General features: G+C 40.7%; 2 protein-coding genes across 3 annotated transcripts in view; one reads left to right on the top strand and one right to left on the bottom strand.

The window, feature by feature from the left end:
• Nucleotides 1-20,106, bottom strand: part of faima (Fas apoptotic inhibitory molecule a) — a 98,850-nt gene that overhangs the window by 12,232 nt on the left and 66,512 nt on the right. The window contains exons 1-2 of one of the 2 annotated variants that reach the window (XM_057852852.1): nucleotides 4,588-4,697; nucleotides 3,971-4,096 (exon numbers count right to left, since the gene is read on the bottom strand). In XM_057852852.1, the coding sequence (XP_057708835.1) occupies nucleotides 3,971-4,096; nucleotides 4,588-4,590 (129 nt within the window). In that variant the 5' untranslated portion in view covers nucleotides 4,591-4,697. Of the gene's footprint in view, nucleotides 1-3,970; nucleotides 4,097-4,587; nucleotides 4,698-20,106 lie in introns of those variants that run through there. The other variant, XM_057852851.1, reaches the window with a different exon arrangement.
• Nucleotides 4,010-20,106, top strand: part of LOC130927201 (gap junction gamma-1 protein-like) — a 70,373-nt gene continuing 54,276 nt past the window's right edge. The window contains exon 1 of the mRNA XM_057852856.1: nucleotides 4,010-4,122. The gene's annotated coding sequence lies outside the window, so the exon portion shown is untranslated. The remainder of the gene's footprint in view (nucleotides 4,123-20,106) is intronic.

Here is a 20,106-nt window from a genome sequence, read left to right as displayed (position 1 = left end):
GAGTGCCGAACGTTGGTCTCATTTGAAAGTGCGGAGGTTGAGGTCCACGCCTGTTTTTACTTGAAGTAAATCGACCAAGTAAAATGTCATTTGAGATTAATATTTTTTTTGCCCTTATAAATAAGCATTAAAACGCTGCATGGACCATGTGTTTGAGTCCATATTTCCATCATTTCTTGTCCTTTTTCAAAACCGAAAGCACCACGAAAGACTACATATTGCAGGAGCCATTGTGAGGTCAAGGAGGACGGCCGTATTGTGAACATTTTTAATAAATTGCCGAGCGAGGCACCACCCAAGAAGAGGGAGGAGAGGGAGGCGAGGTAGCGAACGACGGCCGGTTGGATTGAACGAGCGACTTTGAAACGTGCGGAATGAATTGAAAACTAAATTTAGCGCAAGCTAATGCATTATTTCATCAACTCGAGGAAGAGGATGGACCAGATTTCTCGTCGTTTTCTTCGGACGAGTCGGCGAGTTGGGAAGAGTGACAGCGCAAACGGTGGAAGAGTGGGCTGTGTGATGTGGCCCTTTGTCCTGTTCAAGGGGCAACTGAGTGGCATACCTGAAAAATTGAACTGAACTAGTTATTGTCAATATTTTTTAAATTACTTCAATGTTATATTTGATTTTTTTTTCACTATGAATCTTTTCAATTTGTATATAGATGTGTGTGGTCGAGAAGCTCGATTGCACGTATATACTTTTGATAAGGTGATGGGTACAATACCTAACCTCACAAAGGGATACCCTATATAAACCCTTTTGTGTTAGATGATATGTATATTTATTTACACTGCTAGCCAAAAGTATTGGCACCCCTGCAATTCTGTCAGATAATGCTCAATTTCTCCCAGAAAATGATTACAATTACAAATGCTTTGGTAGTAATATCTTCATTTATTTTGTTTGCTATGAAAAAACCCAAAAGAGAATGGGGGGGAAAAATTAAATCATTATCATTTTACACAAAACTCCAGAAATGGGCCGGACAAAAGTATTTGCAACCTTTGAAAAATTGTGTGATGCTTCTTTAGTTTGTGTAATTAACAGCACCTGTTACTTACCTGTGGAACATAACAGGTGGTGGAAATACCTAAATCACACTTGCAGCCTGTTAAAATGGATTAAAGTAGACTCAACCGCTGTCCTGTGTCCTTGTGTGTACCACATTGAGCATGGAGAAAAGAATGAAGACCAAAGTACTGTCTGAGGACTTGAGAAGCAAAACTGTGAGGAAGCATGGGCAATCTCAAGGCTACAAGTCCATCTTCAAAGACCTGAATGTTCCTGTGTCTATCATGGGCAGTGTCATCAATAAGTGTAGGGCTGCAGCTATTGATTATTTTAATAGTCGATTAATCGATGAACAATTATTTTGAATCATCGAGTAATCGGATGAGGAACAAGAAAAATGTAATTACCTGAGCTGAGGCTCAAACGGTATAAAAAAATTAATGATCTAGTTTAAATGCTATAAAATGATATATTTTTCACAATGCTCTTAACAAATGGTACAGACATGTATTCCCACAAAAATAGGCTCAATATATCTATAAACTAAATTACGAATGCATTAAAAAAAAAAAAAAAAACAACATTAGCTCAAACAAAAACTTAGCTTATGTTGTTCTTAACAGGGAGCACCTGGATTCAGCCATGTGAAATGAGGCAGACTACAAGGCAGTGTATCCACCCAAATCAATAAAACTAAATGCAAGCACGTTCAAAATAAACCATTACAACGCCACTTTAATTAAACGAATAATCGAAGCAGCTAATTTTAATTCGATTCTTTTTTTCTAATCGAATACTCAAGTTAATCAATTAATCATTGCAGCACTAAATAGGTGTAAAGCCCATCGCACTGTGGCTAACCTCCCTAGATGGGGAAGGAAAAGAAAAATTGACGAGAGATTTCAACTAAAGATTGTGCGGATGGTGGATAAAGAAACTCGACTAACATCCAAGTTCAAGCTGTCCTGCAGCCTGAGGGTACAACGGTGTCAACCCGTACTATCCGTCGGCATCTGAATGAAAAGGGAATCTATGGTAAGATACCCAGGAAGACTCCATTTCTGACTCAAAGACATAAAAAAGCCAGGCTGGTGTTTGCCAAAACTTACCTGAGAATGCCAAAAACGTTTTGGAAGAATATTCTCAGATCAGATGAGACAAAAGTAGAGCTTTTTGGGAAAAGGCATCAAGCATAGTTTACAGGGGGGAGAGAAACGAGGCCTTCAAAGAAAAGAACACGGTCTCCACAGTCAAACATGGCAGAGGTTCCCTGATGTTTTGGGGTTGGATTGCTGCCTCTGGCACTGAACTGCTTGACCGTGTGCATGGCATTATGAAGTCTGAAGACAACAAATTTTGCAGCATAATGTAGGGCCCATTGTGAGAAAGCAGGGTCTCCCTCAGAGGTCATGGGTCTTCCAGCAGGACAATGACCGAAAACACACTAAAAAAAAGCCCTAGAAAATTGTTTGAGAGGAAGCACTGGAGACTTCTAAAGTGGCCAGCCATGAGTCCAGACCTAAATCCCATAGAACACCTGTAGAGAGATCTGAAAATGGCAGTTTGGAGAAGGCACCCTTTAAATCTCAGAGACCTGGAGCAGTTGGCCAAAGAAGAATGGTCTAAAATTCAAGCAGAACATTGTACGAAACTTATTGATGGATACCGGAAGCGGTTGTTCGCTGTTATTTTGTCCAAAGCAGTGGTTCTTAACTGGGGTTAAATGGAACCCCAGGGGTTCGTTGAGTAAGCCTCAGGGGTTTGGTGACCGTTAAGAAACTTAAATCTCGGCAAAGTGGCGTTTGAAACCAGGTTTTGGACTGGTTTGCCGTCAATTTACAGGCTTTATTCAATTTCTTTCAAATGATACCCCCTTTAATGGGAGGAGAAATCTGTTTACTTAGTGGAAGGTTAACTGGCATTTGGGATGGGGAAGGACCTACAGACTGTGAACCGTGTAGAAAAAAAATAAATAAATAGCGCCATTTTACGCTATGAAAATAGTATGTGATTCACGGATGCGACAGTAAAATGGAATGTAGACATGAAAATTGGAAATCTTGAAATCTGGAAGAAATTTGAACAGGAATCCACCTAGATGTTAGCTTGCTAGGTTTTGAATTCGTAAATAAAATGGCTTTATTATGAAATTCTGAAGGGTTCGGTGAATGTACCTGTGAAACACGTGGGGTTCAGTACCTTTAGCAAGGTTAAGAACCACTGGTCTAAAGGTTGTGTTACCAAGTCTTAGGCTGAGGGTGGCAATACTTTTGTCTGGCACATTTTTTTGAGTTTTGTGTAAAATAAAAAAAAAAAATTCATTCTCTTTAACAAGAGAAGATATTTCCTACCAAAGTATTTGTAATTGCAATCATTTTCTGAGAGAAATTGAGCATTATTTGATTGAATTGCACGGGTACCAATACTTTTGGCCAGTAGTGTATAATAATTTTTTTTTCACTATTTTTCACTGGTGGTCTATTGCATATAACCTGTTTAGACCATAGTATATGTAAAGGCCACAAACACTTATGTCCATACCTGCTGTTTGTGTTGAATTGTCAAATATAAAACTATTGAGTCTTATTTTTTTCTGTTGAATGTTTATCCTAACAAGTTGAATAAGTAATATCAAGCTTCAAAACGGTTCGTCGAACATGTTTGGTTGTCAATGGGACATCAATATTACAAATTTTGACAAAAGATTTTGGGATTATTTATTTATTTTATTTTATTTTGTCTTTTTGGGTCCATAATGGTGATAATAATTGATCAGTGAAGAAAACAACAGTTAGACATGAAGGTTATGGTGTCCTGAAAAAGGGACCCAACTAGGACATTGTGAACTATTTTTTTTCCTGTGAAATATAAAGGCAACGCCAAAGACATGCAAATTTGAACAAAATAGGCTCCGGTGTTAAAGGGTTAAACCGTGGGAAAACACTTAACGCACCTTTCCGTCGACGTAAACGATCCTCTTGCCGGTGGCATACCCGTGTACGAAAACGATTCTGTGGACCCCGTCGCTCAGCGCGACCTCCCACACTCCAGCGAGGTCCTCGAACATGACCCCTTTAGTCTACAGTAGACCACAACACAACCGAGGTGAGGTTTACACTTCATTCGAATCAAATATAGGTAAACTTAAGAACGACGTCGACGCAGCGGGACATGTTACGCCATAAAACGCGGCAAAGTGCAACGAGGATGAACATTCGAGCGAGTGATTGTATTCGCTTTTCATGTCGCTATAGTGACCCCTGACGTTTTGTTTACCTGGAAAATAAAAGCAGCAAATCCCCCTGAGAGAAAAACAACATCCTCATTTTTCTTGATTGTGTTTATCAAGTTACCTTAAGACTTGAAATAAAATGTCTATTAACACTAAATAGATTAATTTTTATCTGTTTCGGCGTCACGAAGGCTGAGCTGTACATTTAAGTTGAAATTAAAAACGGAAACTGATGCGTCAACAGTGCTAGCAGTGTTACTTTTGTCCACTCCAAACACAAAAGCACGTGCTAACAATACTTTTTAAAGTTCAAGTTTGACTTAATTTGACCTTTTTACCATGTTAAATTACCCCAACTTCTTTGTGCGCTGGTCTCTAGCACAGGTACAAAAGTCTTGAATGACTTTCGACAGCAGTTTAACATTGCGGCGTGATCCCGAGCCGGTATGCTATCCTGTCACCATAGAAACTGTCGTCCACTTGTATGCGTGCTCAGAGGAAGGCGCGTTTGAAATATTAATTCTGGGTCTTTGGAAAAGATGGACGTCCAATTTTTTCCCCATTCATTTACAATGCCAGAAGAAGAAAAAAAAAAAAGAAAAAAAAACAATGTCCCCAAATCAACAGGAAATGGCCAGGAGCCATGGGCGTCCAAATTTCCCATTCATTTCCAATGGCATTTCCTCTGTTTAATGCCATTGACGGGCATGTTTGTCCATTCTGTTGATGCCAATGTACTTGAATGCCATTGACGGCCATGGGTGTCCAATTTTTTTCCCATTCAGTTTCAATGGCAAAATAAATAAATAAATAAATGTCCCCAAATCAACAGGAAATGACAAGATATCAATAAGACGTGTCCCCCAAACTTGCCTGATTCCATTGACGCTGATGGACGGTGCTGCCATTGACGGCCATGGACGTCCAAATTTCCCATTCATTTCTAATGGCATTTACTTTGTTTAATTCCATTGACGGGCATGTTTGTCCATTCTGTTGATGCCAATGTACTTGGATGCCATTGACGGCCATGGATGTCCGAAAATTTTCCCATTCATTTTCAAAGGGGGAAAAAAATGTCCCCAAATCAACAGGAAATGACCAGATATCAATGAGATGTGTGCCCCAAATGTCCCCAAATGACCTGATAGGACGAGGACACGCCCCCAAATGACCTGATATGACTAGGACACGCCCCCAAAATGTCCCCAAATGACTTGATATGACCAGGAAGTGTCCCCTAAATGTCCCCAAATACACAGGAAGTGACCTGATATTGTCACTGAAATGTTCCAAACAAAATTGGACGGGGCTAAGATCTGTATCTCCACACAGCAAAGACCCAGAGTAATTTCTCCAGATTTCTAGTTTTTTTTTTGAGGTGGCTGGGTTTTGGTAATAATTTCTTCACAACTATTTTTTTTTTTTGATCGTCCGTTGGATTGTATGCATAGTAATTCGTACGCTTCAAAATATACTTATCACGCGATGCTATATTTAACGCTATACACTTTTAGACACCTTTTTAGGTCAATGTTTATATTATATCTTAATATCGTTAAACTATTCAACTCGCTTGTGTAAACGCAACAAAGTTGAACTTGAAGTACTGAACTAATTGTATTTTGGTTGAAGGGTTTTAGTGTTGCAATCCTTCTTCAACCACTAAGGGGAGGTAGTGGGCAACTTTTGAAATGACAGAAAAGAAAGTGGAAAAACAGCTCCGTGTACATTCGTCACTCAAAAGTCAACAGAGGATAAGAAAATTAATTAGGCAATGAACAGTCCTTTGATTATTCACTCCTCCCTCCCTTCTGGAGACACTTCACTTCTTTTATTTTTAATCCTTTGACTTTTTTTTTACCCTTTCAATTCATTCCTCCTGCCTTCTTTCCTTCCACGCTACTTATTTGTTCACCCCAGCCAGGTTTCTTTCTTTACAGCCTTCATCTCATCAATCCTTTCTTCCTTTCTCTAATCCTTTCCTTCATGCAATCCTTATTGCCTTCTGTCATTTACCCTCCCAACAGTGTTGCTTTCGTCAACAATGACGATAACGAAAATATTTTGTCAAAGAAAACTTTTATCATGATAATGACCAGATCATAATGAGCTAAAAACGTGTTTTGGGAGACTAAAACTTAACAAGTTTAAAGCCAGTTTTCATCTGACGAGATGAGAATGAGACGAAAATGGACAACAGTTTCCGTCAGATGTTCACAATATGTGACATTTTGTGTGTGGTTAGCCTGCATCGTAGCAGAGTTTGGTTGTGTCACTCATGTGAGGTACTGTGCCCCCCCTCCCCACTCAACAGAACAGTGTACTCACCACTCTCAAGGCTGGCACACACGCTTTGCTTTCTTATCTTGGCCAGAGATCACAAACTAAATGTATCTCGTAGCGTTAGTATAGCATTAGCATTAGGCTAATGCTAACGGCGGGCGTCCTCTTAAAGTGCGTATGATAGGATTTTAAAAAGTCTTAAATAGCATTATTATGTGAATTAGAATCATATTTTGAGACGATTCGACTATATACAACAATTTGGCAAAACACAGATGATGAGAAATTAGTCTTTTAATCCACCGTTTAGCCACGCCTACCATTATAGGGCTCTAGCTTCACCAACAGGAGGAGGACGTCGGCAGGGTCATGGTTTCATATGGTTTACAATTCAGCCCATTCAAGGGGAATTATTCAGAACAAGGAAAATGTGACAAAAAGAGCCCCAAAATGTCATTATTTCAGTCTTTCTACTTCAATATTTTTATAGGATATTCTTTTTATCGAAGTATTTTCCCCCAATTGCTAAATAAATGGTATGGTCATGACAAATAACAGTCTTGTGCTTAATAGAATATGAAATATAAAAATGCATTTATTCAGTACGACATGACAAAATGACTCCTTAACGGTCGAAATTGTCAACTTCACCTTTACTGTTGCACCTCCCGAACGATATTTTATGCCACCGTATTGGGTCAGGCTTTAGTCATTTCCCTGCCTCGACTTCGGAGAATGTAAACAAACCAAGAGGCCTGACAGCTAGCCGACATGCTAAACCGAACCAAGTGATCATTTCACATGGCAGCGGAGTGGTCGATTGTCTTTGCCGATCGGCAACCCGCCCGGTGGCGAGCAAGTTACAGCTCGTTCCCCTGCTACGGACAGGAGAGCTCGCCAGGGAGGCAGCTGGAGAGTACCACCGGACAAACCAGCCAACGTCGGAGGAGGACATCGCCACATGGTCAACACGAATATAGCGTGAAATAATGCTTTACAACACGGCAAAGACGTAAACAGAGAGCGGCGTGCAGTTGTTGTGCAGCTAACACAGCAGGATGTGTCTGAGGAGAACTTCTACATGTCGGGCCATGATCAAACTTTAAGTAAATAATGCTTTATTTAAAGAAAGTTTGTATTGTTTACTTTGTAATCGCTGTATTCGCTGCCATTTTTAACACAACGTTGCAATTTCTGATGGAGTTGAAAATTTGACAGAACACCGGGCACACGAAGAGGGCAGTAAGCCGAGTATAGAGGGAGGTGTGCAAACAAGCCGCCGGGTTGTCGGCCGAGTGATATTCTCGGTGGACAATCAGCCACAAAATGCTAGCCACCTCCGTATTAAAACGTGTGCCATGATCCCAGTAGTTGACATAATACAAAATATGATGTTTACTCACTTCCTTGTCAGTCAAATGGTCCCACAGTAATAGGGCTTGTTTTGGCCAAGCAAACGTTTTCTTAGCAAACGTGGACTAAAACTAAATGAAATTAGTCTTGAGTTTTTGTCAACAAAAACTAGACAGAGACAAACACATTTTGAGATGACTAAAATATGACTAGGACTAATAAGTGTTATCGTCCAAAGACTAAGACGAAAAAGTAAAAGGGCTGCCAAAAACAACACTGCCTCCCAACAATTCACTTCACTCAGCCTTCTTTCATTACTTGCATACCCTCTTGCCATTCTTCCTCCCATACTTGATTTCCTTCCTTCCTTCACACCTTAACATCCCTTACAATCCACTCTTACTTTCATCCATTGCTTATTCTTTTCTTCATCATACCTTCCCAGATTTATTTGATCATTCATCCATCCTTCTGTCATTTGGCATCCATGTACTTGGTCCACCCTTTATGAACACAGTGTGATTTTGGTGTGACTAAATCCGACCTCAGAAACAGCAACGAGACGTCACGTGAACGTCACTGGAATTTTTAGCCCTTGCTCATTTCATTACAGCACTTGTGATGCCTCCAATTGTCCCGTGTCTCCTCAGTCTTCAAGTAGGAAGTCAATTCAGCACACACGCCGGCCTGTTTGCCTTTCAGATCTCCTTTGTCTGAAAACGAGGCCACCCTTATAGTCCCGCCTGTGGAGCCAAGTTACAATGTTTGTCTTTGTTTTTGTCCGCTTGATAGCAAGAGATTAAGTTTGTGGACACAGCACAGAAAGGTCCAGGCTATATATTATGTGTGCTCAGTTGCATGAAAGAACAGTAGCTCCTGTTTCTTTAGGAGAAGATCTTAATCTTCGGGACACTGCCTACACCCTCCTGGAACTCCCACTAGACATTTTGATTCCCTTTCTTGAGTTTTTTTTTTTTTTTTTTTTGTCTAATGTAGATCCTTTACTTGAAGACATTCTCAATAGCACTTGTTGCCATAGGAAGTGTGGGTGACCTCTGTTCACAAGGCGAAATTGTCTGTATGTCCTGAAGTAACCCTATTTTTTCCCCCCAGAAAATCAACTTGGATTGACTGAAGACTCAAAATAATGTCTACACTGTGAAACCTGATGAGTTAGTTCAACCCAAATGGCATGAGGAAACGAAGCACCATGATTTAACTCAAATAACTTAAAATTTCATAGCCATAACTCAGATATTTAGTTTAAGAAACATAAGTTTTACATACCGTATTTTTCGGACTATAAGTCGCAGTTTTTTTCATAGTTTGGCTGGGGGTGCGACTTATACTCAGGAGCGACTTATGTGTGAAATTATTAAAACATTATTACTAGGGTTGTTCCGATCATGTTTTTTTGGTCCCGATCCGATCCCGATCGTTTTAGTTTGAGTATCTGCCGATCCCGATATTTCCCGATCCGATTGCTTTTCTTTTTTTGCTCCCGATTCAATTCCAATCATTCCCGATAATTTTTCCCGATCATATACATTTTTGCAATGCATTAAGAAAAAAATGAATAAAACTCAGACGAATATATACATTCAACATACAGTACATAAGTACTGTATTTGTTTATTATGACAATAAATCCTCAATATGGCATTTACATCATTAACATTCTTTCTGTGAGAGGGATCCACAGATAGAAAGACTTGTAATTCTTAAAGGATAAATGTGACTTTGTATATTGTAACTAAATATTGCCATCTAGTGTATTTGTTGAGCTTTCAGTAAATGATACTGTAGCCATTTAATTGTTCTGGGAAGTGCAAGCATGACTGTGCGTAGTGGCACCAATTGATATATTTTCTCTGCGTTGGGAAGTAACATAGGGTGTTAAGAAAAAGATCAATTACTACTTTTCTTCCCCACATTGCTCCCACGATATTTCTAATCATGGGAGAGGGATTGTAAAGCTTTAGCCAATTAAAAAAAGGCTCCAAAGGCTGCCAAAATTCACTCTACTCATTTTACGCTGCCTTTTAGCTCTATATATAGGTAAAACGGCGCAATTACAGATTGAACGCGACAATGCGTGAGTGGGTCGTGCAGCGCATACGTTAATTGCGTTAAATATTTTAACGAGATCAATTTTTAAAAAAATTAATTACCGCTGTTAATGGAATAAATTTGATAACCCTACCTTAAGCCTAAACTAAAGACCGAGGGCATTGGCTCTATCTCCTCCTCGCCAGTGGAGGAATCAAGTACCGATGGCACAGGGTTGGGTTCAGAGTCAGATGTAGGCATGGGCTGAGAGCAAGCCGCTCTTGGTCGACCCCGCCGCATGGACGGTTGGTCCGGATGGAGGCGGTGGAAGTCTGATATGAGGGTCCGATCTACAATCCGCCCAGCTGGAACCCACATCCTCTCCTCAGGACCATGTCCTTCCCAGTCCACCAGATATTGGAGCCCCCTGCCCCGGCGGCGTGACTTGAGCAGGCGGCAAACTGTGTAGACAAGACCCCCGCCCACCAGGCGAGGAGGGGGAGGTGGTGCTGCATTGGGGACCAGGGGACTTTCATGGACTGGCTTTAGTTTGGAGACATGGAAGGTTGGGTGAACCTTCATAGACCTGGGTAGTTTGAGTCAGATAGCTGATGGGCTGATGATCTTCTCAATGGGAAACGGACCAACGAACCTGGGTGCCAGTTTACGTGATTCCACTTGGAGTGGCAGATCCCGGTAAGAAAGCCATACCTTCTGGCCCACTTGGTATGCAGGGGCTGCAGTGGCTTCTTTAACCTGCTCCTCAATGTCCCAGGTCAGCGTGGAAACTAGGCAGGAATCCTCCACTAGTGCTTCATCCTTCTGGAATACTCGAGAGAGGGCATCGGGCTTTGCATTCTGGGAACCAGGGCGGTAAGAGAGGGTGAAGTTGAAACGTGTGAAGAATAGGGACCACCGGGCCTGCCGCGAGTTCAACCGCCGAGCTGTTCTTATGTATTCAAGGTTCTTGTGGTCGGTCCACACCAGAAACGGCACGGCTGATCCTTCCAGCCAATGTCGCCATTCTTCCAGAGCGAGTTCTACAGCCAGCAGCTCGCGATTCCCAATGTCATAATTCCGCTCTGCCGGGGACAGTCGGCGAGAGTAGAAGGCGGACGGATGTAACTTGCTGTCCGATGCTGCGCGCTGTGAAAGCACTGCCCCGACCCCCACGTCGGACGCATCCACCTCTACCACAAATTGTCGCTCTGGGGCGGGCATTAGGAGGATCGGGGCAGAAGTGAAGCGTGCCTTAAGCGTCTTGAAGGCCTTGTCAGCTGCCGGAGTCCATTTGAACGGAACCTTTGTGCTGGTAAGCGAAGTGAGGGGAGATGCCACTGTGCTGTAATTCCGGATGAATCGTCTGTAGAAGTTGGCAAAGCCCAGGAATTGCTGCAGCTTCTTGCGGTTCTCCGGTACAGGCCAGGATGTAACTGCCGTCACTTTTGGAGGGTCCATCTGAAGCCTTCCCTCTGCCACTATCTGCCCCAGAAATGATACCGATCTGGCGTGGAATTCACATTTCTCTGCTTTGACAAACAGGGAGTTTTCCAGGAGGCGGCGCAGAACTTGCTGGACGTGATTAATATGGTCAGACATGGTTTTGGAAAATATCAGTATGTCATCTAAATACACAAACACAAATATATTGAGCATGTCTCGCAGGATATCATTTACCAGGGCCTGAAATACTGCAGGGGCGTTGGTTAAGCCAAAGGGCATGACTAGGTACTCATAGTGTCCTGAGGGCGTGTTGAATGCCGTCTTCCACTCATCGCCTTCTTTCATTCGAACCAGATGATATGCGCTCCTCAGATCCAGTTTAGTGAACACAGTGACACCTTGGAGAAGTTCAAAAGCAGATGACATGAGTGGCAGGGGGTAGCGGTTCTTGATGGTTATGTCATTGAGTCCACGGTAATCTATGCATGGGCGGAGAGAGCCATCCTTCTTCGGTACAAAGAAGAATCCAGCTCCAGCAGGCGAGGACGATGGACGGATTAACCTGGCAGCTAGTGATTCATTAATGTACTTCTCCATGGCGCTTCTTTCTGGTGCAGATAAGGAATACAGACGGCTCTTTGGTGGCACCGTGCCGGCTAGGAGGTCTATGGCGCAGTCATACAGTCGGTGCGGGGGTAGCGAAGTGGCCTTGGTCTTGTTAAAGACCTCACGGAGTCCATGATAGCAGGCAGGCACGTTGGAGATATCTGACACACAACTGACAGGTTCAGGGTTAACAGGACCGATAGGTTCAGGGTTGGTGGGTATGACCGCCTCCTTCAGGCAGGTCTGGTGGCATCCCCTGCCCCATTCTCGTACTACTCCAGTTTCCCAATCTATGTTAGGGTTGTGCTGGCGCAGCCACAGATAACCAAGGATGAGAGACTGACCTGGTGAGCGGAGCAGATAGAACTGAATGGACTCGTGGTGGTTTCCGGACAGAAGCACGGTCACTGGGGCTGAGATGTGGGTCACTGTGCCGAGTAGATGTCCATCCAGAGCTTGTGCAGGAACAGGTGGGGAAAGTTGGTGACGCCGAATGTCGAGCTGCTGGGCCAGATCCACATCCATGATGTTGGCCTCCGCTCCAGAGTCGATGAGAGCGGTCAAGGTATGGATGGTGTCAGTCAGCAGGAGGCGAATTTGGAGCAAGGGTTTACGAATGGGGGGAGACTGAAGACACGTTGAGCTCACCCGAATATCCCCGACGTCTGGTGAGCTCTGGCTTTTGCTGGGCAGGTTGCGATTAACAACGGGGAAAGGCTGGGAGGCAGAGGGTCCGTTCCGACGTCCCCTCTCTTGCCGTCGGGTCTGAATCCGACGGTCAATGTGGGTTACAAGGGCAATGGCTTCATCAAGGGTGCTGGGTAGATCATAGGAGACGAGCTCATCTTTGATGTAGTCTGCCAGGCTGTGATGGAATGCGTCGATCACGGCTTTCATGTTGCAGTCGCTGCGTCTCACCAGAGTTCGGAATTCAATCGAATACTCAGACACTGACTGATTGCCTTGACGTATGGTCATAAGGGCGCGGGATGTCTCGAAGTTAGAAAAGCCCGGGTCGAACACTTTGATCATTTCATCGGCAAAGGCATTGAAGTTATTACAAGCTGGTGTTTGCCTCTCAAATTCCGCTGTCCCCCAAAGCCGAGCCCGACCAGTCAAGTGGGTGATTGCGTATCCCACTTTGGCCCCTTCGGTTGAAAAGGTCCGGGGTTGCAGGGAAAATTGGATTTTGCAACTTGTCAGAAAGGCTCGTACCTGAGTTGAATCGCCGTTAAAGCGTTCGGGGTTTCCAATCTTGGGCTCGGGAGCGTCAATAGCCAAGGCTGGGTTTACCGGAACTGGGGCTTCTGGACCCAGACCTTTGGATTGTGGTGACGATGGAGTTGCAAGTTTGGTGAGAGTTTGGATCACCTGAGTCAGTTGATCTTGCTGTCGCTGGAGTTGTTGGTGGTGTTTGTTGCCGATCTGGATTAACGATGCGATGTCACCAGACATCCGGCAGACCTCCTCTTCCGTGTGGTGAAAACGGTCCAGGTCAGAGGGTTGATACGCTGGTTCCATTCTGGTCAGGTCGTACTGTCATGTACGAGACGGAGGACCCAGTTGCGTATCGCAGACACAGGATTTTATTGATGTTGACAGGCAAGGGAAAACTATCAGGTCAAGCGATAATGGCAAGTTGACATGCAGACATATGTTGAATCGCTGACACTGGATGTTGTCTGCTCGAGGCTTATAAAGTGTTCTCAGTTATTCTTTATGACATAATAAAGGGCTTTGTGATGCATGAGTGTGAAGCAATATGATGAAACATTACTAGCTGAAACATTACACATGCAAGATGATGAAACATTAATGGCTGAAACATTAATACGTGACACTTTTTCTCTCAAATATATTGTTATAATTATTTGTTTCAGATGTACTGTAAATATTTTCTGTATAAAAATTAATTTGGTGTTCAAAAAGTCTTTTTTCAAATGTGAGTCTTGAAAAAGAGGGTGTCGTCTTATAATCAGGGCCATCTTATATTCGGGCCAATACTATCATTTCACATGTTATTTTGGTGTTTTGGAGTGACACTGATGGTTTGGTGAACTTGTTAGCATGTTATTTATGCTATAGTTATCTGAATAACTCTTAATAGCTATGTTACGTTAACATACCGGCTACGTTCGCATTTCGTTGTTCATGCATCATGTAACATTATCATACTGTACACTTATTCAGCATTTTGTTCTCTATGGTATTTTTATTTTAAATTGCCTTTCAAGATGACATATCTGTTCTATGTGCTGGATTTTATCAAGTTGATTTCCCCCAAAAATTCGACCTATACTCCGGTGCGACTTATATATATGTTATTTTCCTCTTCATTGGGCATTTTATGGCTGGTGCGACTTATGCTCAGGTGCGACTTATAGTCCGAAAAATACGGTACTCATTTTTACTCCAAATTTTTAAATATAATTCCAATGGGCTAGACCTATTGCAGTAATATCATAACGTTTATGGATACCCAGAGGGTTTTGTCCCCCATGCTACCCAAAAAAAAAAAAAAAAAAAAAAAAAAAAAAGACTAATTTAAGAATTAAGTCAAAATGTTAAATGAAAATCCTAAGCATACAAGTTGTATTATTACAAGAAAAACAGGAGCAAATTATGCAACAAAGTTGTGATATTATTCTAACCCCCCCGAGGTTTACAGGACAAGCTGTAGGGAAAAAAGATGGAACACTGCAACAAATGTCAAACATTTTACACCAAAGGGAAATAATTTAAATTCAAGAAGAATAGTCATAATTTTATTTTACGAAAAACATTAGTAATTTATGGGAATAGTATCCATGTAATTCTATAGAAAGTCAAACTATTTTGGGCAAAATATAATAAATTTATAAGAAAAACTGTAACTTTAGTAATGATTCCATTAGAGCCGTCCCGATTAGTCGACGTTGTCTAAGACGTAAATGCGTCGATGAGATCAACATCCCGTCGACAATTTGCCCAAAAAGCAGACCTGAGTGGCCTAACCATGGATTTATTTTAATGAAACAAAGGAAGGTGTCACTGTCATGTGTCTCTTTGCATACCACGGTAGCACATCGGCCATGAATGAACACGTGAAGCGCCGTCACCCAGCTATAATTTTAAAGGACAGGAGACAACAAGCTGGCAGATCGTAAGTCCATATAACGACATTTTTTAAATTGAAGTTGCCTTTATGTGCGTCGTGTTGATGGCGTATTGAGGGGCTAATGTCGGGCTAGTGTAGATCAATAAGCAGCTACGTACTTTACATAGCGCTTTGCTGCCTCTGTTAAAATAAACAATATTTAAAGCATCTTGTGTTTTAGAATCGGTTTTACAAATAAGAAAGTCCTTATTATTTTGCTTCATTTACATCAAATTATAATCAACAGAAGAATTTATACTAATGCTGTGTTGTAGCTCACAGCCAAGCTACATAAGGTAGCTAAGGTAGAGTGCGTAGTAGCTCACAGCTACATTATCCCAACGTAATAAGACTTTTTTTCTCATAGCAATATCACAACTTTAATCTTGTACTTTTCTTTAACTTTCTGTATGTGGCCCTAATACTCCGTCGTAGCGTTGTATAAATGTGCATCGTTAAGTTTTTTTTCACGTACTGCACTTCAGTGATACATGACATTTATTTATCTACTCTGCTAGTGCTCACTCTAATGCTGAGAACAATGTAGGCATACCACAAAAACAGAAAGTAAGAATTGTTTTGAATTCTGTTGGAAAAAGTGAAGTCACAGTGTTATGAATCTGTTTACATTCCATTCTTTTGCACTAGTTAATGGCATCAGCATTTGACCTATTGTTTGAGATTTATTATTGTTATCTCTGTGTATATTTGTACTTTAATAAAGAATTTAAGTGTTCCAAAATGTTTTTGTAAATTAATAATCGTCAACAAAAATTTAATTGCAAGATTAGTTAAAAAAAAAAAAAGTTTGCGCAGTATAAAGCTCATATTTACAACAAAAATATTAACCGATAACACTTTATTTTACAGCGGCATCATACAACTATCATAAGACCAAATGAACGACCATGACATTTTAAACCAATTGGCTGCAAATCTTCATTGCTTCAAGAAGCGTCACATATGGCCATCACTGCTCCCTTGGGGGAGACAGTCAACCTCTGCTGCCACCTGCTGTCAACACTGTTGTTGTCTAACATGCCTCTTAACATGCATTGCAGTGCTACAGATGTAAATAACAATAACAATTCATGTTCTGTGCTAATTATTTCTTCAGTTACTGTTCCAGTTGTTTCATTAATTGCTAGGTATGGTATTTGGTAACACTTTATTTGACAATGGCACCATAAGGCTCATTAGACAATCATAATTATGACATGACACTGTCATGAGCATTAATGAATACTTATAACACATGTCATTTAGTGTTATCCGGCAAATTATCTCACTTTTGAATGGGTGATCTGGACATAAATGGAGTTATTGACATAATTTGCCAGACGACACTTAATGACATCTGTCATAAGCATTCAGTAATGCCCATGATAGTGTCATGTCATAGTTATGACGGTCTTATGACAGTCTTATACGCCGATGTCAAATAAAGTGTTACCTATGAACCCAAATAAATAAAAAAATAAGCCACACTGGACTCTAAGCCGCAGGATTCAAAATGAAGGAAAAAAGTAGCGGCTTATAGTCCGAAAATTACGGTAATCGTTTGGGACAGCCCTAGATTCCATTCAACTGTATTGCATATAAAATGAAAATAAAAACTATCCATTTTCCAGCTCTTAAAGATTAAATGCAAATGTTTTAAACTTAGTGATGCAATCAAAGCTTTTCATTAAATTCTCCATTGGTTTAAATGAATGCTTGTTTGTCTATATGTGCCTTAGAAGTGGTAGGCAACTAATCCAGGGCGTTTCCCACTTCTCTGGTCAAAAGTCTTCTGGAATAGCCTCCAGCTCACCCACGGTGCCATTATTCCCATGTATGCAATTGCGTCAAGTGGTAGGCTCATTTTCCAGTCCTTCATTCAGAAGAAGGTGTAACGAGGACGAACTCATCGGCTTACATTACACCCGCTTTGATTTGTCCCCCAAAACTTGATCCTCTGCACTTGTGTTCCCAAAGTAAGTCTCAATCATGGTCAACCAAGTTTGCTGACTGTGTTATTTTCCAGGCTCCCAGTCTAGCGCTAAAATAACACATGCAGAACGGAGCCATGGAAATGTGTAGTGGTGTGTTTCTCCGTCCAAAACAGAAGACTGCTTGTAAAGGGAGAAAAGCAAAAAGGTATCAGTGTGACTTTAACAAACCTCCTCTTTAGACCCCGGAGGTTGTTGGCATTCTTCTCAAATACGCCAACACAACAGGCTTTTGTAACCTTACGACGGATGCAAAGATTGGATAATAAAGTATTTATAGGATGGAGGCAAGAAATTATATGTACTTTTTTGCTATAAAAGTTGGTTATGGCTGAATTGATTTGCAATATCATTGACTTTCTTGGTCGTGAGCTAAACTTTGCTATTTTGCACGCTTTATTGTCACTAAATTAATGGTCATTATGTTTATGACAGCTTTAGCACCGAAACAATAGACAGCCCAAAAACGATAACGCTTTTAATGAGCTGAAGATTAAATGCCGCTAAAAGAAACCAGTGATATAAATCAAACAATTAAAGATATTGCATAGATTTAGTCTTTTTACGATACACGTAATGTGGATTTTGTGGTCTCAATTTTAAAAAATTGACTTTCCAATTGCTTTTGATGAAAGAAACCGGGTACAGTTGCCGGTCAATTAAAAAAAAACAACAACAAAAAAACATTATTTTTATTGTTTTCCACTCACAGAAGTTAAATTTGGCATACATCCTCAGCAATGGGATTAAACTCACAACCTGTGTGACCATAATGTATGAGAGGACAGTACCCCATGAAACAAACAAACAAACAAACAAACAAACAAAAACAAAAAAAAGGACCTATCCTGTACATACAAAACAAAAACAACACACATACACACAAACAGTACCTGGACAGTCAGAAAAATGTAGGCCATGACGATGTCTCCTGTAGGTCAGCAGTGCCAAGTAGCAGCATACTGATCCCGCCAAAATCAACGTTTAACAATATATGGTGGAAAACACTCAGATGACTTGAAGTTCCGTTCTGAGACCCCCAATTTAGCCAACTTTCAAAATTGTCCAATATGCACGTGTGATACATCATTGGAAAGCTTAAAATCTCAATTTTCTGGGGGAAGAAAAGTTTTGAACAGAAGGGCAATTTAAAAAAAAAAAATTTTTTTAAACAGCAAAACCCTATCTGGATGTGAGAGAACGTGAGAGCAGAATTACAGACGCCATAACTTTAACGAGATATTATCGTGTATTTACCTTGTTTCGATCCAAAAACTTAGTGTAGCATGTATCACTGAGTGTCAAGACACAGCTGGATTTTGGGGGATTTTATGGGTGAAACGTGGTCATATAACAAGGGTCGCGATGCAGAAATCGCAGACATCAAGGAGTGGTCGAGATTTCCTTTTTCATATATTTACCTTTTTAAATGTTTTTTTCCCCAATTTTTCTTTGTTTGGATCAATTATTTATCATCTAACATTTCGGAAAAATGCGACAGAAACAAAAAAAAAAATACAATTAAGCGACAGTTATGAGGTAAATATCTGTGACTTTTTTACAGACACCATTTTTTTCATTGTGACGTAATTTGTTTAAAAGTTAAAATATGCGAGTGAATAATTTTTTTAAAGTCGTTTTTTTTTTTTTAAACGAAATATTAGACATCAATTAATGATTCTGAACTAAAAATGACAGACATTTTGAATAATAAATATAATTAATTACCTTCGTTTTATGGCTGGGTTGAAACAAAAGCGATTGCGCGACGTCTGTAAACTGGGGTTTTCAGGGTAAAACGGGCAAATTAAAAATAGTTTGCGGGCTTCATGCGCCATGAATCTGCTATGGCAGCATATAAACATATTGTTCTATCAAACACAACAGTTGTTTTGGCTTAAAATACAGCAGTTTCTTTTAAAGAGGAGTGCGAGAGCAGAAACTGCTTTTTCATTGTTGTCTATGTTTTCCGCCATATACATATAAACGTATGAACATTTGGGTCCAGTGGAGGAGTGGCCATATTTAGTACGTCACTGATGAAGAAAAACCATCACCACCCTGGTGGCCAAAAAGTGTCATTGCATCTAATTGACTTTCTATGTAGGATATTTTTTAGTTTTCTGGTAAAATATTGTCTGTAAAAGTTGTAAAGCAATAAAAAAAAAAAAAAAAATTAATGAAATGAACAAAAAAAGATATTTTTATAATGGGTCAAAATTATTTTTCGAGCAGATCATGTGACTAGCATCGTTTTTTTGGGGGGGGAACTTTGTTTATTGGTCTCTTAAGTCAAATGACATAATGAAGTGACAACATTTGAGCATTTTTCACCCTTTTTACCATATCAAAACAAAAAAATAACAAAAAATAATAATTAAAACCCTTGTGACTAGCATCTTAGACGGTCATTTGCTTTGCTTGGCCAAAACCACCCGAGGACCGAAGAGGCAAGATGGATATACGTAATTTTTTCAAACCTAAGCTTTCAAAAGTGACAACAACTACTGAGCAAGAGCCAAGGATTGAAAATGGCGACCATGAAATGCCAGAGAGCACCGCAAAAATGGTGAGCGGAGTTTCAATTTGCCCCACTAAAGACGCTAATCGTACAATTGAGCTGCCACCGGTGTCTTGCCAACCCCTTTGAAAATTGTATCCCCCAGCAGCAGGAGCGCACACACACACATTAGTCATGAGTTATGTCAACTTAAACAGTTAATTGAAGCCAGAAAAGAACCACAGTTAAATATTTTGCACAGTGATGTTTATTAAATTGGAGAAATTCCATACAGGACTTGAATTACAGTAATAACAGTTGTAGGTCATCCTACAAGTAAAACAGTAAAACTTTGCCTTTTTTTACGTTCAGTATGTACAGTGGGGCAGATAAGTATTTAGTCAACCACCAATTGTGCAAGTTCTCCTACTTGAACAAAATAGAGAGGCCTGTAATTGTCAACATGGGTAAACCTCAACCATGAAAGACAGAA

This window comes from Corythoichthys intestinalis, chromosome 12 (assembly GCF_030265065.1).
Source record: "Corythoichthys intestinalis isolate RoL2023-P3 chromosome 12, ASM3026506v1, whole genome shotgun sequence".
In the NCBI taxonomy this organism is placed as follows: Eukaryota; Metazoa; Chordata; class Actinopteri; order Syngnathiformes; family Syngnathidae; genus Corythoichthys; species Corythoichthys intestinalis.
Note: the sequence above shows the minus strand (reverse complement) of the source record. Positions and strands in the feature narration are given on the sequence as shown.